This window comes from Quercus robur, chromosome 12 (assembly GCF_932294415.1).
Source record: "Quercus robur chromosome 12, dhQueRobu3.1, whole genome shotgun sequence".
Classification (NCBI taxonomy): domain Eukaryota; kingdom Viridiplantae; phylum Streptophyta; class Magnoliopsida; order Fagales; family Fagaceae; genus Quercus; species Quercus robur.
This window is the reverse complement of record NC_065545.1, coordinates 35,398,016-35,413,091: the sequence shown is the minus strand read 5'-3', so window position 1 is coordinate 35,413,091 and position 15,076 is coordinate 35,398,016. Positions and strand designations below refer to the sequence as shown.

At 32.4% G+C, this 15,076-nt stretch overlaps 1 protein-coding gene and 1 long non-coding RNA gene across 3 annotated transcripts in view; both read left to right on the top strand.

Moving 5' to 3' along the window:
- The first annotated feature begins 1,102 nt into the window (after nucleotides 1-1,102).
- On the top strand, nucleotides 1,103-6,826 carry LOC126709257 (uncharacterized). 2 transcript variants are annotated; one of them, XR_007649353.1, is made up of 3 exons: nucleotides 1,103-1,540; nucleotides 1,654-1,805; nucleotides 6,439-6,826. It is a non-coding gene; the product is annotated as an uncharacterized LOC126709257 (long non-coding RNA). The 2 variants fall into 2 exon arrangements; XR_007649352.1 differs by lacking the exon at nucleotides 6,439-6,826 and adding an exon at nucleotides 2,547-2,803.
- A 2,370-nt stretch (nucleotides 6,827-9,196) lies between these two features.
- LOC126708436 (disease resistance protein Roq1-like) overlaps nucleotides 9,197-15,076 on the top strand; it is a 48,487-nt gene continuing 42,607 nt past the window's right edge. Inside the window, exon 1 of the mRNA XM_050408230.1 lies at nucleotides 9,197-9,241. Within this exon, the coding sequence (XP_050264187.1) occupies nucleotides 9,197-9,241 (45 nt within the window). The remainder of the gene's footprint in view (nucleotides 9,242-15,076) is intronic.

Here is a 15,076-nt window from a genome sequence, read left to right as displayed (position 1 = left end):
AACACCAGTGGTATGTCATCTATGACTATCATGCGCCAAAGTTTTTAAGTTCTTCATGGATTAAATTTTTAGGTCACACGCTTCAGTCCGACCTCATCGATCTGCTACAGTAAAGCGTGTATGCGTAATAATTTGCTGCCTTCTACAATTATGAATCAAGAACCTTGTTAAATGATTTAGCATTGAATTAATTGCTCTACTAACTAAAGGCATTAATTTGGTCTCACTCTACTAATTGCAACAGGCCTCACATGCATGTTATTTGCTTTGGTTAGCCGGACAATAAGTTAGTTGCATGCCATATTGCAAAAACCAATCAATATCCTCCTCTTAAGCAATGTAAAAAATAACGGATCAAAATTCTTGTTATACATTTGTTATTGTACACATGCTTTGTTTGAAATTGTGTTTCAAACACATGAATAGTTCATGTGACAGTGTGTAATAAGGAATGTGCGATTATTTTTGCAGTTTTTTTCTTACAGATCTTATTATAGATTTGATTTTTCTTGTCTTTCAACAGAAGAATGAGTGATTTCCAAGAACCCTTGATCCATTTGAAAGGGACGATAATTAAAGCTACCTAACAGCCATGGAATCTCCAAAACGTGTTGAGTCACAATCAGTGTTTACTTGATTGGAAAGCTAGCTTCAAAGGCCTTAATAATTAAAACAGACGTGCTGATTAACTACATGTCATTAGTGAAGTAACAAAACAAGTAAACAAAGAAAGAGGAAAAGGAAAGTAACCCAATTGGTTAATTGATCAGGAAGCGTCTAGATCAAGATTTATGTAACAAACAATGGCTCCTAATTGTATACCTTTTAAAATATGCTCTATAAATGCCTTACCAAGCATGAAGTTATCCACCAGTTCTCTAAAAATGGCTAGTCCCCATGGCATCACCAATGTCCCTAAGTTAACCATTGAAGCTGTGCAGACAGTCGGACCCTATAAGGTGACTGATTAACGACGGTCATGCCGTGTATTGGCCACGGACCTTATTGCTTCGGGGATATTCAAAAGGTGTCTTCACGTACAGGGGCGGAGCCACGTAGTGGCTTGGTGGGACTCCGGCCCCTGCAATTTTTTTTTTTTTTTTTTTTTTTCATTAGAGTAGGTAGAAAAAAAAATTGGGCCCCCCAATATTGGACAGCCGGCCGCCCCATGCTCAATTTTCAACTATTCTCCCAAACCCAGCTCAAATATTCTCCCAAACCCAGCTTTAGTTTTAGGCTTTATCACCTTATGTACTTCAAATAAAACAAGCTGGCCCGCTCAAGTCCAAACACTAAAAGTAAAACTTCACTTTCTCTTCATCTCAAAAAATCCATCCACTGACCCACGAAATCCCTTTCTTTACTTCTTATTCTTTTGTTTTGTCTTCTTTGATACACTTTCATTTGCACTGGTACCGTTGCCCACCTATCAGCCCCCAAAACTCCAGCTCTCTGTACTCACAGTCCGAAAAAAAAAAAAAAAAAATCTTGACCAATTTTTTCTTTCTTCATCAGCTTTAGTTTTGGAACTTGGTGACTGGTGAGTTTTCTTCTCTTTCTTAAGCATTAGACATTCATCTCTTTTTAGTATCGTTTTTTTATTTTCTCAACTGTCTACACCTAAATATTCACATGCTCTTTATATTTTCATAGATTTTAGAGAAATACATGATTGAAGGCATGGGGAGATTGTTTGTGATGGGTCTTGAAGGGAAGATCTAAAGTTGGAGGCAGTCAGGCAGAGGCAATAGGCATTGCCACATGGGTGACCCATCTTTGCACTTTGTGAAGACAAAGTTTCTAAGGTAAAATTGTTTTGATTTATTACCTATTTTTGATTAATTATATATCATGTGGCTGTGGATGTGGCCGTGGGTGTTGTTAAATTGTTTGGTTTTGTGTATCAATACTTGTGTGTTTAATTTTTGTTTTTGTTTGAGGGGTTATTATTAATTAAAGTCGTATTAAAAATGGGTTGTATGTTTAAATTATAGTGGAAATTTTGTTTTTTCTTGGGTATGAATAACATCCATATAACTAAGTAAAAATTTTTAATTAAAATTTTATTTTTTAGACTTCTTTTCAGGTTAATTTTTGAGTCATATTCTTAAAGCTAAAAGAATTATGAGCAAATGAAAAACAATTGATGCATTCTTTAAGAAAAAAGATGTTAGAAATTCAGAAATTAGGACACCTGTGACTGTAGAAACAAATGTTGATACTTCGATGCCTGATGAACACCTTGGCCCCTCCAAATGTTCAAGAATTCAATCTGAAGAGATAGATCGTGATCCAGGATCACGTAAATAAATATGTGAATTCCCTATCAACAAACAATATGAAATCTGACGAGCTTATCTCAAAGAAGGTCCATATCAACCTAAAAATATAGATTATCCATACAACGATGATATTCATCGTCGTCGATTTCAACCTTCATGGTTTGAATCGGCCCTCCCATGTAAAAATTCCTAGCTACACCCCTATTCATGTAGTTCTTTACTACAAGAACGTGAGTGAGTAGGATTCAGGGTGGATTTTTGCAGGTTGGGCTAAGGAGACACTAGGAAAAGCAATTTCCGAACAGCCAATGCTTAGTGGAAGGCTGTGGCGTGGCGAGGATGGTGATGGAGAGTTAGAAATTGTCTCCAATGATAGTGTTGTTAGACTCATCGAGACACAGGTCGCTGTAACTTTGTCTGAGTTTCTTGAATTGAAAGAAAAGGAAGAAGCAGAAGCTCAACTTGTTTTTTGGAATGATATTGACGAACATAATCCTCAATTCTCTCTCCATTATTTTATGTTCAGGTAACTAAGCTTACATATCCAGGAAAAAAAAAGTATAAATTTCTTAACTATTCTTGAAGTTATGTTAGAAAGCATATGTTATATGATATGGTATTATATAAATTCCAAAGTGAGCTAGAGAATAGAGGTGTGAATTAAAATGGGGTATTTTTTTGCCCATAACTTTCCAAATATTCCCACAGGTGACAAACTTCCAGTGTGGTGGATACTCGTGGGGTGATGATTACACACGCAAGCCTCTTATTTTATTCCAAAAAAAAAGGTCCAACACCAATTAATAATGAATTTTCAGTCCAACTTATTGTTTGTATTCCTATTTGCCATGCCGACTAAGCTCACATATGATGAAAAGAAGGACCCAAAAAAATGATAATTAAAAGATGTGGATTGAAAGGAAAAAAGAGTCATTTTGCATCGATATGGGCTCCCTAAACGGTTCCCCATTAAGCTTGGAACATTGGTGAGAATAATGAATCCATACTAGATGCAATGTGCAGCACATAAACGCTCATGGAAGAACCAAAAACCTGTTGAACATAAACACTTCACCCAACACACATTTCTCTTCCCAACAAAGAGAGTCAACCAATTACTCTAAATCCCTTAACATCTAGCAAGTCTGGAAGGGAGCATTCCCTTTAGGGAGGCAAAAATTTGGGGCCTTTAGTCAGCCATGTTCCCCCTTTCGAAGAAAAGTCATATCAAGCTAATGTATATAGGAGATTTCACTGCTCAAAGTTAGTGAATATACTAATATTCAGCAAGTTTTCCTTCTGTTCACCAGAGGCTTTTTAGTGACTTTAAAAATGAATAAAATAGAGGAGAACCTTAATTTGAGAAGGGCGGGGGGGGGGGGGGGGGGGTGTTGGGGGACAGCAACACAGATTGTATTTGCATTCAGTGCCCCTTACACTATCAAAAACAATCTTGCATTTTCCATCAATTTTTCAGCAACTTAGCTATAACGCTTAATGGTACCTTGTTAATTTTGGGAAACATTCCTAAATTTCACTATTTGAAAGGTAACCTAACTAATTGGATATTAGATTTTGGAAAAAACTTGATTGTGCAAACTATTAAAATGAGTCTGCGCATAGACGAAGGGCAATAATTGTTGTCGCAACTTTTCTTCAAAAGTATAATTTTCAATGATGACTTACCATTTCAGTATTCTTTCTTCAATGATATTTCTTTCATTTGTCAAAAAATGTTTGACTATTTTATTTGTTTCTAATAATATAGTCTTCCCCTTATTAATTTGTCGTTGAACTTGGGATTATTACTACAAATTTTCAACTTGAGTCAAAGGGATGTCCTAATTATTGCATTGGAGATCTTAAACCGAAATCTCAAATTGTATTTAGGAGCAGTACTAGTAGAAGTTGGCTGTACAAAGTCAAAGCTTGTGTGCTTGCATTTATAGTGACTTGATGTGAAGAGTGTGGAAGGAAGAAAAGAAGAAAAATGTGTGAAATAAAAGGAAAGGCCATTCGGCCATGGGTCTCCAGTCTCTACATGACCACATTCATTTTTTTCTAAATTTCCATTGCCAACTATAGTCCAATCCATCATATTCCTGTGAAGAAATTTTTAACATAGTAGGAAAAAAAGAAATTAATGCTTAATTCAATTGATTACTATCAGCAAGGACAATTTTTTTTTTTTTAAAGATTAAAAAATTCGTAATCTACACCCAAAAGACCAAAACCCACGTTATTGTTTAAGAATATTGGTGTTGATAAGGTTTTAATTTTTAGTTGTGGAATGCTGTTTGATGGATGTACAAAATGAGAGAGAAATAATTAAAAAAGTTTTAAATTTTAAAAAAATAAAAAATATATTATTATGTGAATGTTTTTGAAAAATGGTCAAAAAAGAAATAAAATTTTATATTAAAATAAACCAAAATTTGGCATGAGATATATTTATTGAGTAATGTTACAGTTATAAACTATTTTACAATATTTCTACAAAATATTAATGTGATCAATTTCTTATTGGTATTCATCTCTTTTTTTTGGAGGAACTCTTGTTGGTATTCATCTAGACATACTATTAATATCATTTTTTTCTTTTATCAATAATTACTCATTACATTAGCAATTTGTAAGTGTCTCTAACATTATTCATATTCATTTGATTTTTATGTCTAAGATAGATATTGAGTGAATTAAACGATTGCTAGACTTTGTAACCAAGGTCCACACTCCACATGCAAGTGACCCCTGTCACTATCATGAACCCGCCAATACAATTACTTGGAAAAGCGTAATGAAGAGTGTCTCAGATAGTCATCAATTGTTTTTTTTTTCTACATGGCCACATTCAACGTTCCTTTGTGACGTGCTTGACGGATTGACAAGTCTTGCAAGTCACACATGGCCACATTCACTATTAAATCCATTGTATTCCTATGAAGAAATTTCTAACATAGTTGGGGAAAAAAAAAATCGATGCTCAAGTTGAATATTAGCAATTTTTGTTTTTGCTAAGTGGTAAAATTGGTTTTTTTTTGGCTGTGAATACAGACTAAGTTTGATTTCACTGCTTAGGTGCCCAGCGAAAGCAATTCCATCAATGAAGCTAAAATACAAAAAGTGAAAAAATTTACAAAAATTGACCTATATGCAAGTTTGATGAAGTTTGATTCATCAATCTTTGCATAATTGTATAAAAAGTATAAGTGTGTTATAGTAATAGCGTATACCTCATCTTTCTATCAAATGATTTATATTATTCAATTGTTATCCTGTATATTTTTTTTTTTAACTCATACATCAATGTAGCACACTAACCATTAGAAAAAATAATAAAATATACATAACGAATAAATATTTTATTGAAATATATTGTAGAATAAATAATTTAATATGGAATTTTTGAAAAAATTTCCGTGTAAAAAAAAAAAAGATTCTTATTATAAAATATACCAAAACTTTTACACGAGTGAGGAGATAGAAATATAGATTCTTATTGTAAATGCTAACGTGTGAGTGGTGATCTTGGCGAATTGGTTTGATGAGATAGAAAATTGGTTTGCGAAGGAAGGGTGTTAACGTCTTTTCATAATGAGGGCTTTAATTACATATTTGCCCTTAAAGACTTGAATAATGAGTAGATTTGGTTTAAATCCAACACTCTCGTACTGTGGTTGGTGACAATTGGTTCGGTTCCCATGCAAATAACAAACAAGAGTCCCATATGATTGATGTACTCTCTCTACTTTGTAGATGTGACAACTGATTGAATTTGCATGAAAATGATTTGTCCTTTTATCTTTCAGTTTATCTCGTCCTTTTTTATTTCCTTCTTTTTCCATGTAAGTATTTATTCCTCTCAGACAAGGTTACATGGATGAAGGAGCCCTAATCAATTTTCATAGACTAGACTAGAGAGCCTTTAATTTTCAAGCATTTTGACTGCACAAGCACAACAACTTAGCATCCATGTGAACCATAGACAATAGCAACTTTTATTGAAGTTAATTTCCCATAAGATTAGTGCTTAAGAATTTGGATGATGTTAATACCATACTAGTTTGGCATGCACGTACTGGTTTAATTCCAATCCAATTTGACCGGTCGATCAGATTGTCAAAACTATGGGTTTAATAAGAATTTTATCTTTTAGGAGGGACAATCATGGCACGGGGATTGAGGTCCCTATTAAGGTGGAAAAAAGGATGCATATTTATTACATTTGGAACAAAGGGTTTGGTAACAGATTTAATGTGTTGGGTGACGACAATCATGGCACTCCGAATGGCTTAACGCAATGACCCAGAAATCAAGAAGGCATGTGACACATACAGTGATCATTTTGGACAGTTCATCAAACTGATATTCTATGGCATCCAAAAGGCATCATGATTATGCATGAACAGCAAAACAGTCTCTTATTAATTTGTCGTTGAACTTGGGATTATTACTACAAATTTTCAACTTGAGTCAAAGGGATGTCCTAATTATTGCATTGGAGATCTTAAACCGAAATTTCAAATTGTATTTAGGAGCAGTACTAGTAGAAGTTGGCTGTACAAAGTCAAAGCTTGTGTGCTTGCATTTATAGTGACTTGATGTGAAGAGTGTGGAAGGAAGAAAAGAAGAAAAATGTGTGAAATAAAAGGAAAGGCCATTCAGCCATGGGTCTCCATTCTCTACATGACCAAATTCATTTTTTTCTAAATTTCCATTGCCAACTATAGCCCAATCCATCTTATTCCTGTGAAGAAATTTTTAACATAGTAGGAAAAAAAGAAATTAATGCTTAATTCAATTGATTATTATCAGCAAGGACAATTTTTTTTTTTTTAAAGATTAATAAATTTGTAATCTACGCCCAAAAGACCAAAACCCACGTTATTGTTTAAGAATACTGGTGTTGATAAGGTTTTAATTTTTAGTTGTGGAATGCTGTTTGATGGATGTACAAAATGAGAGAGAAATAATTAAAAAAATTTTAAATTTAAAAAAAAAAAAATCTATTATTATGTGAATGTTTTTGAAAAATGGTCAAAAAAGAAATAAAATTTTATATTAAAATAAACGAAATTTTTGCATGAGATATATTTATTGAGTAATGTTACAGTTATAAACTATTTTACAATATTTCTACAAAATATTAATGTGATCAATTTCTTATTGGTATTCATCTCTTTTTTTTGGAGGAATTCTTATTGGTATTCATCTAGACATACTATTAATATCATTTTTTTCTTTTATCAATAATTACTCATTACATTAGCTATTTGTAAGTGTCTCTAACATTATTCATATTTATTTGATTTTTATGTCTAAGATAGATATTGAGTGAATTAAACGATTGCTAGACTTTGTAACCAAGGTCCACACTCCACATGCAAGTGACCCTTGTCACTATCATGACCCCGCCAATACAATTACTTGGAAAAGCGTAATGAAGAGTGTCTCAGATAGTCATCAATTGTTTTTTTTTTCTACATGGCCACATTCAACGTTCCTTTGTGACGTGCTTGACGGATTGACAAGTCTTGCAAGCCACACATGGCCACATTCATTATTCCATCCATTGTATTCCTATGAAGAAATTTCTAACATAGTTGGGGAAAAAAAAAATCAATGCTCAAGTTGAATATTAGCAATTTTTGTTTTTGCTAAGTGGTAAAATTGGTTTTTTTTTGGTTGTGAATACAGACTAAGTTTGATTTCACAGCTTAGGTGCCCAGCGAAAGCAATTCCATCAATGAAGCTAAAATACAAAAAGTGAAAAAATTTAAAAAATTGACCTATATGCAAGTTTGATGAAGTTTGTTTCATCAATCTTTGCATAATTGTGTAAAAAGTATAAGTGTGTTATAGTAATAGTGTATACCTCATCTTTCTATCATATGACTTATATTATTCAATTGTTATCCTATATTTTTTTTTAACTCATACATCAATGTAGCACACTAACCACTAGAAAAAATAATAAAATACAAATAACGAATAAATATTTTATTGAAATATATTGTAGAATAAATAATTTAATGTGGAATTTTCGAAAAAATTTCTATGTAAAAAAAAAAAAAGATTCTTATTATAAAATATACCAAAAATTTTACACGAGTGAGGAGATAGAAATATAGATTCTTATTGTAAATGCTAACGTGTGAGTGGTGAGCTTGGCGAATTGGTTTGATGAGATAGAAAATTGGTTTGCGAAGGAAGGGTGTTAACGTCTTTCATAATGACGGCTTTAATTACATATTTTCCCTTAAAGACTTGAATAATGAGTAGATTTGGTTTAAATCCAACACTCTCGTACTGTGGTTGGTGACAATTGGTTCGGTTCCCATGCAAAGAACAAACAGGAGTCCCATATGATTGATGTACTCTCTCTACTTTGTAGATGTGACAACTGATTGAATTTTGCATGAAAATGATTTGTTCTTTTATCTTTCAGTTTATCTCGTCCTTTTTTATTTCCTTCTTTTTCCATGTAAGTATTTATTCCTCTGAGACAAGGTTACATGGATGAAGGAGCCCTAATCAATTTTCATAGACTAGACTAGAGAGCCTTCAATTTTGAAGCATTTTGACTGCACAAGCACAACAACTTAGCATCCATGTGAACCATAGACAATAGCAACTTTTATTGAAGTTAATTTCCCATAAGATTAGTGCTTAAGAATTTGGATGATGTTAATACCATACTTGTTTGGCATGCACGTACTGGTTTAATTCCAATCCAATTTGACCAGTCGATCAGATTGTCAAAACTATGGGTTTAATAAGAATTTTATCTTTTAGGAGGGACAATCATGGCACGGGGATTGAGGTCCCTATTGAGGTGGAAAAAAGGATGCATATTTATTACATTCAGAACAGAGGGTTTGGTAACAGATTTAATGTGTTGGGTGATAACAATCATGGCACTCCGAATGGCTGAACGCAATGACCCAGAAATCAAGAAGGCATGTGACTCATACAGTGATCATTTTGGACAGTTCATCAAACTGATATTCTATGGCATCCAAAAGGGATCATGATTATGCATGAACAACAAAACAGTCTCTTATTAATTTGTCGTTGAACTTGGGATTATTAGTACAAATTTTCAACTTGAGTCAAAGGGATGTCCTAATTATTGCATTGGAGATCTTAAACCGAAATCTCAAATTGTATTTAGGAGCAGTACTAGTAGAAGTTGGCTGTACAAAGTCAAAGCTCGTGTGCTTGCATTTATAGTGACTAGATGTGAAGACTTTGGAAGGAAGAAAAGAAGAAAAATGTGTGAAATAAAAGGAAAGGCCATTCGGCCATGGGTCTCCAGTCTCTACATGACCACATTCATTTTTTTCTAAATTTCCTTTGCCAACTATAGTCCAATCCATCTTATTCCTATGAAGAAATTTTTAACATAGTAGGAAAAAAAGAAATTAATGCTTAATTCAATTGATTATTATCAGCAAGGACAATTTTTTTTTTTTAAGATTAATAAATTCGTAATCTACACCCAAAAGACAAAAACCCACGTTATTGTTTAAGAATATTGGTGTTGATAAGGTTTTAATTTTTAGTTGTGGAATGTTGTTTGATGGATGTACAAAATGAGAGAGAAATAATTAAAAAAGTTTTAAATTTTAAAAAAATAAAAAATATATTATTATGTGAATGTTTTTGAAAAATGGTCAAAAAAGAAATAAAATTTTATATTAAAATAAACCAAATTTTGGCATGAGATATATTTATTGAGTAATGTTACAGTTATAAACTATTTTACAATATTTCTACAAAATATTAATGTGATCAATTTCTTATTGGTATTCATCTATTTTTTTTGGAGGAATTCTTATTGGTATTCATCTAGACATACTATTAATATCATTTTTTTCTTTTATCAATAATTACTCATTACATTAGCAATTTGTAAGTGTCTCTAACATTATTCATATTTATTTGATTTTTATGTCTAAGATAGATATTGAGTGAATTAAACGATTGCTAGACTTTGTAACCAAGGTCCACAGTCCACATGCAAGTGACCCTTGTCACTATCATGAACCCGCCAATACAATTACTTGGAAAAGTGTAATGAAGAGTGTCTCAGATAGTCATCAATTGTTTTTTTTTTCTACATGGCCACATTCAACGTTCCTTTGTGATGTGCTTGACGGATTGACAAGTCTTGCAAGTCACACATGGCCACATTCACTATTAAATCCATTGTATTCCTATGAAGAAATTTCTAACATAGTTGGGAAAAAAAAAAATCGATGCTCAAGTTGAATATTAGGAATTTTTGTTTTTGCTAAGTGGTACAATTGGTTTTTTTTTTGTTGTGAATACAGACTAAGTTTGATTTCACTGCATAGGGGCGTAGCGAAAGCAATTCCATCAATGAAGCTAAAATACAAAAAGTGAAAAAATTTACAAAAATTGACCTATATGCAAGTTTGATGAAGTTTGATTCATCAATCTTTGCATAATTGTATAAAAAGTATAAGTGTGTTATAGTAATAGCGTATACCTCATCTTTCTATCATATGATTTATATTATTCAATTGTTATCCTATATATATATTTTTTTAACTCATACATCAATGTAGCACACTAACCTTTAGAAAAAATAATAAAATATACATTACGAAAAAATATTTTATTGAAATATATTGTAGAATAAATAATTTAATGTGGAATTTTTGAAAAAATTTCCGTGTAAAAAAAAAAAAAGATTCTTATTAAAAAATATACCAAAAATTTTACACGCTTGAGGAGATAGAAATATAGATTCTTATTGTAAATGCTAACGTGTGAGTGGTGAGCTTGGCGAATTGGTTTGATGAGATAGAAAATTGGTTTGCGAAGGAAGGGTGTTAACGTCTTTTCATAATGAGGGCTTTAATTACATATTTGCCCTTAAAGACTTGAATAATGAGTAGATTTGGTTTAAATCCAACACTCTCGTACTGTGGTTGGTGACAATTGGTTCGGTTCCCATGCAAAGAACAAACAAGAGTCCCATATGATTGATGTACTCTCTCTACTTTGTAGATGTGACAACTGATTGAATTTGCATGAAAATGATTTGTCCTTTTATCTTTCAGTTTATATCGTCCTTTTTTATTTCCTTCTTTTTCCATGTAAGTATTTATTCCTCTCAGACAAGGTTACATGGATGAAGGAGCCCTAATCAATTTTCATAGACTAGACTAGAGAGCCTTCAATTTTCAAGCATTTTGACTGCACAAGCACAACAACTTTGCATCCATGTGAACCATAGACAATAGCAACTTTTATTGAAGTTAATTTCCCATAAGATTAGTGCTTAAGTATTTGGATGATGTTAATACCATACTAGTTTGGCATGCACGTACTGGTTTAATTCCAATCCAATTTGACCGGTCGATCAGATTGTCAAAACTATGGGTTTAATAAGAATTTTGTCTTTTAGGAGGGACAATCATGGCACGGGGATTGAGGTCCCTATTGAGGTGGAAAAAAGGATGCATATTTATTACACTTGGAACAAAGGGTTTGGTAACAGATTTAATGTGTTGGGTGACGACAATCATGGCACTCCGAATGGCTTAACGCAATGACCCAGAAATCATGAAGGCATGTGACACATACAGTGATCATTTTGGACAGTTCATCAAACTGAAATTCTACGGCATCGAAAAGGCATCATGATTATGCATGAACAGCAAAACAGTCTCTTATTAATTTGTCGTTGTACTTGGGATTATTACTACAAATTTTCAACTTGAGTCAAAGGGATGTCCTAATTATTGCATTGGAGATCTTAAACCGAAATTTCAAATTGTATTTAGGAGCAGTACTAGTAGAAGTTGGCTGTACAAAGTCAAAGCTTGTGTGCTTGCATTTATAGTGACTTGATGTGAAGAGTGTGGAAGGAAGAAAAGAAGAAAAATGTGTGAAATAAAAGGAAAGGCCATTCGGCCATGGGTCTCCATTCTCTACATGACCACATTCATTTTTTTCTAAATTTCCATTGCCAACTATAGCCCAATCCATCTTATTCCTGTGAAGAAATTTTTAACATAGTAGGAAAAAAAGAAATTAATGCTTAATTCAATTGATTATTATCAGCAAGGACAATTTTTTTTTTTTTTTTAAGATTAATAAATTTGTAATCTACGCCCAAAAGACCAAAACCCACGTTATTGTTTAAGAATACTGGTGTTGATAAGTTTTTAATTTTAAGTTGTGGAATGCTGTTTGATGGGTGTACAAAATGAGAGAGAAATAATTAAAAAAATTTTAAATTTTTTTTAAAAAAAAATCTATTATTATGTGAATGTTTTTGAAAAATGGTCAAAAAAGAAATAAAATTTTATATTAAAATAAACGAAATTTTTGCATGAGATATATTTATTGAGTAATGTTACAGTTATAAACTATTTTACAATATTTCTACAAAATATTAATGTGATCAATTTCTTATTGGTATTCATCTCTTTTTTCTGGAGGAACTCTTATTGGTATTCATCTAGACATACTATTAATATCATTTTTTTCTTTTATCAATAATTACTCATTACATTAGCTATTTGTAAGTGTCTCTAACATTATTCATATTTATTTGATTTTTATGTCTAAGATAGATATTGAGTGAATTAAACGATTGCTAGACTTTGTAACCAAGGTCCACACTCCACATGCAAGTGACCCCTGTCACTATCATGAACCCGCCAATACAATTACTTGGAAAAGCGTAATGAAGTGTGTCTCAGATAGTCATCAATTGTTTTTTTTTCTACATGGCCACATTCAACGTTCCTTTGTGACGTGCTTGACGGATTGACAAGTCTTGCAAGCCACACATGGCCACATTCATTATTCCATCCATTGTATTCCTATGAAGAAATTTCTAACATAGTTGGGGAAAAAAAAAATCAATGCTCAAGTTGAATATTAGCAATTTTTGTTTTTGCTAAGTGGTAAAATTGGTTTTTTTTTGGTTGTGAATACAGACTAAGTTTGATTTCACAGCTTAGGTGCCCAGTGAAAGCAATTCCATCAATGAAGCTAAAATACAAAAAGTGAAAAAATTTACAAAAATTGACCTATATGCAAGTTTGATGAAGTTTGTTTCATCAATCTTTGCATAATTGTATAAAAAGTATAAGTGTGTTATAGTAATAGTGTATACCTCATCTTTCTATCATATGACTTATATTATTCAATTGTTATCCTATATTTTTTTTTAACTCATACATCAATGTAGCACACTAACCACTAGAAAAAATAATAAAATATAAATAACGAATAAATATTTTGTTGAAATATATTGTAGAATAAATAATTTAATGTGGAATTTTCGAAAAAATTTCTATGTAAAAAAAAAAAAAGATTCTTATTATAAAATATACCAAAAATTTTACACGAGTGAGTAGATAGAAATATAGATTCTCATTGTAAATGCTAACGTGTGAGTGGTGAGCTTGGCGAATTGGTTTGATGAGATAGAAAATTGGTTTGCGAAGGAAGGGTGTTAACGTCTTTTCATAATGAGGGCTTTAATTACATATTTTCCCTTAAAGACTTGAATAATGAGTAGATTTGGTTTAAATCCAACACTCTCATACTATGGTTGGTGACAATTGGTTCGGTTCCCATGCAAAGAACAAACAAGAGTCCCATATGATTGATGTACTCTCTCTACTTTGTAGATGTGACAACTGATTGAATTTTGCATGAAAGTGATTTGTTCTTTTATCTTTCAGTTTATCTCGTCCTTTTTTATTTCCTTCTTTTTCAATGTAAGTATTTATTCCTCTCAGACAAGGTTACATGGATGAAGGAGCCCTAATCAATTTTCATAGACTAGACTAGAGAGCCTTTAATTTTCAAGCATTTTGACTGCACAAGCAGAACAACTGAGCATCCATGTGAACCATAGACAATAGCAACTTTTATTGAAGTTAATTTCCCGTTAGATTAGTGCTTAAGAATTTGGATGATGTTAATACCATACTAGTTTTGCATGCACGTACTGGTTTAATTCCAATCCAATTTGACCGGTCGATCAGATTGTCAAAACTATGGGTTTAATAAGAATTTTATCTTTTAGGAGGGACAATCATGGCACGGGGATTGATGTCCCTATTGAGGTGGAAAAAAGGATGCACATTTATTACATTCGGAACAGAGGGTTTGGTAACAGATTTAATGTGTTGGGTGATGACAATCATGGCACTCCGAATGGCTTAACGCAATGACCCAGAAATCAAGAAGGCATGTGACTCATACAGTGATCATTTTGGACAGTTCATCAAACTCATATTCTGTGGCATCCAAAAGGCATCATGATTATGCATGAACAGCAAAACAGTCTCTTATTAATTTGTCGTTGAACTTGGGATTATTACTACAAATTTTCAACTTGAGTCAAAAGGATGTCCTAATTATTGCATTGGATATCTCAAACCGAAATCTAAAATTGTATTTAGGAGCAGTACTAGTAGAAGTTGGCTGTACAAAGTCAAAGCTTGTGTGCTTGCATTTATAGTGACTTGATGTGAAGAATGTGGAAGGAAGAAAACCAGAAAAATGTGTGAAATAAAAGGAAAGGCCATTCGGCCATGGGTCTCCAGTCTCTACATGACCACATTCATTTTTTTCTAAATTTCCATCGCCAACTATAGACCAATCCATCTTATTCCTATGAAGAAATTTTTAACATAGTAGGAAAAAAAGAAATTAATGCTTAATTCAATTGATTATTATCAGCAAGGACAGTTTTTTTTTTTTTTAAGATTAATAAATTCGTAATCTACACCCAA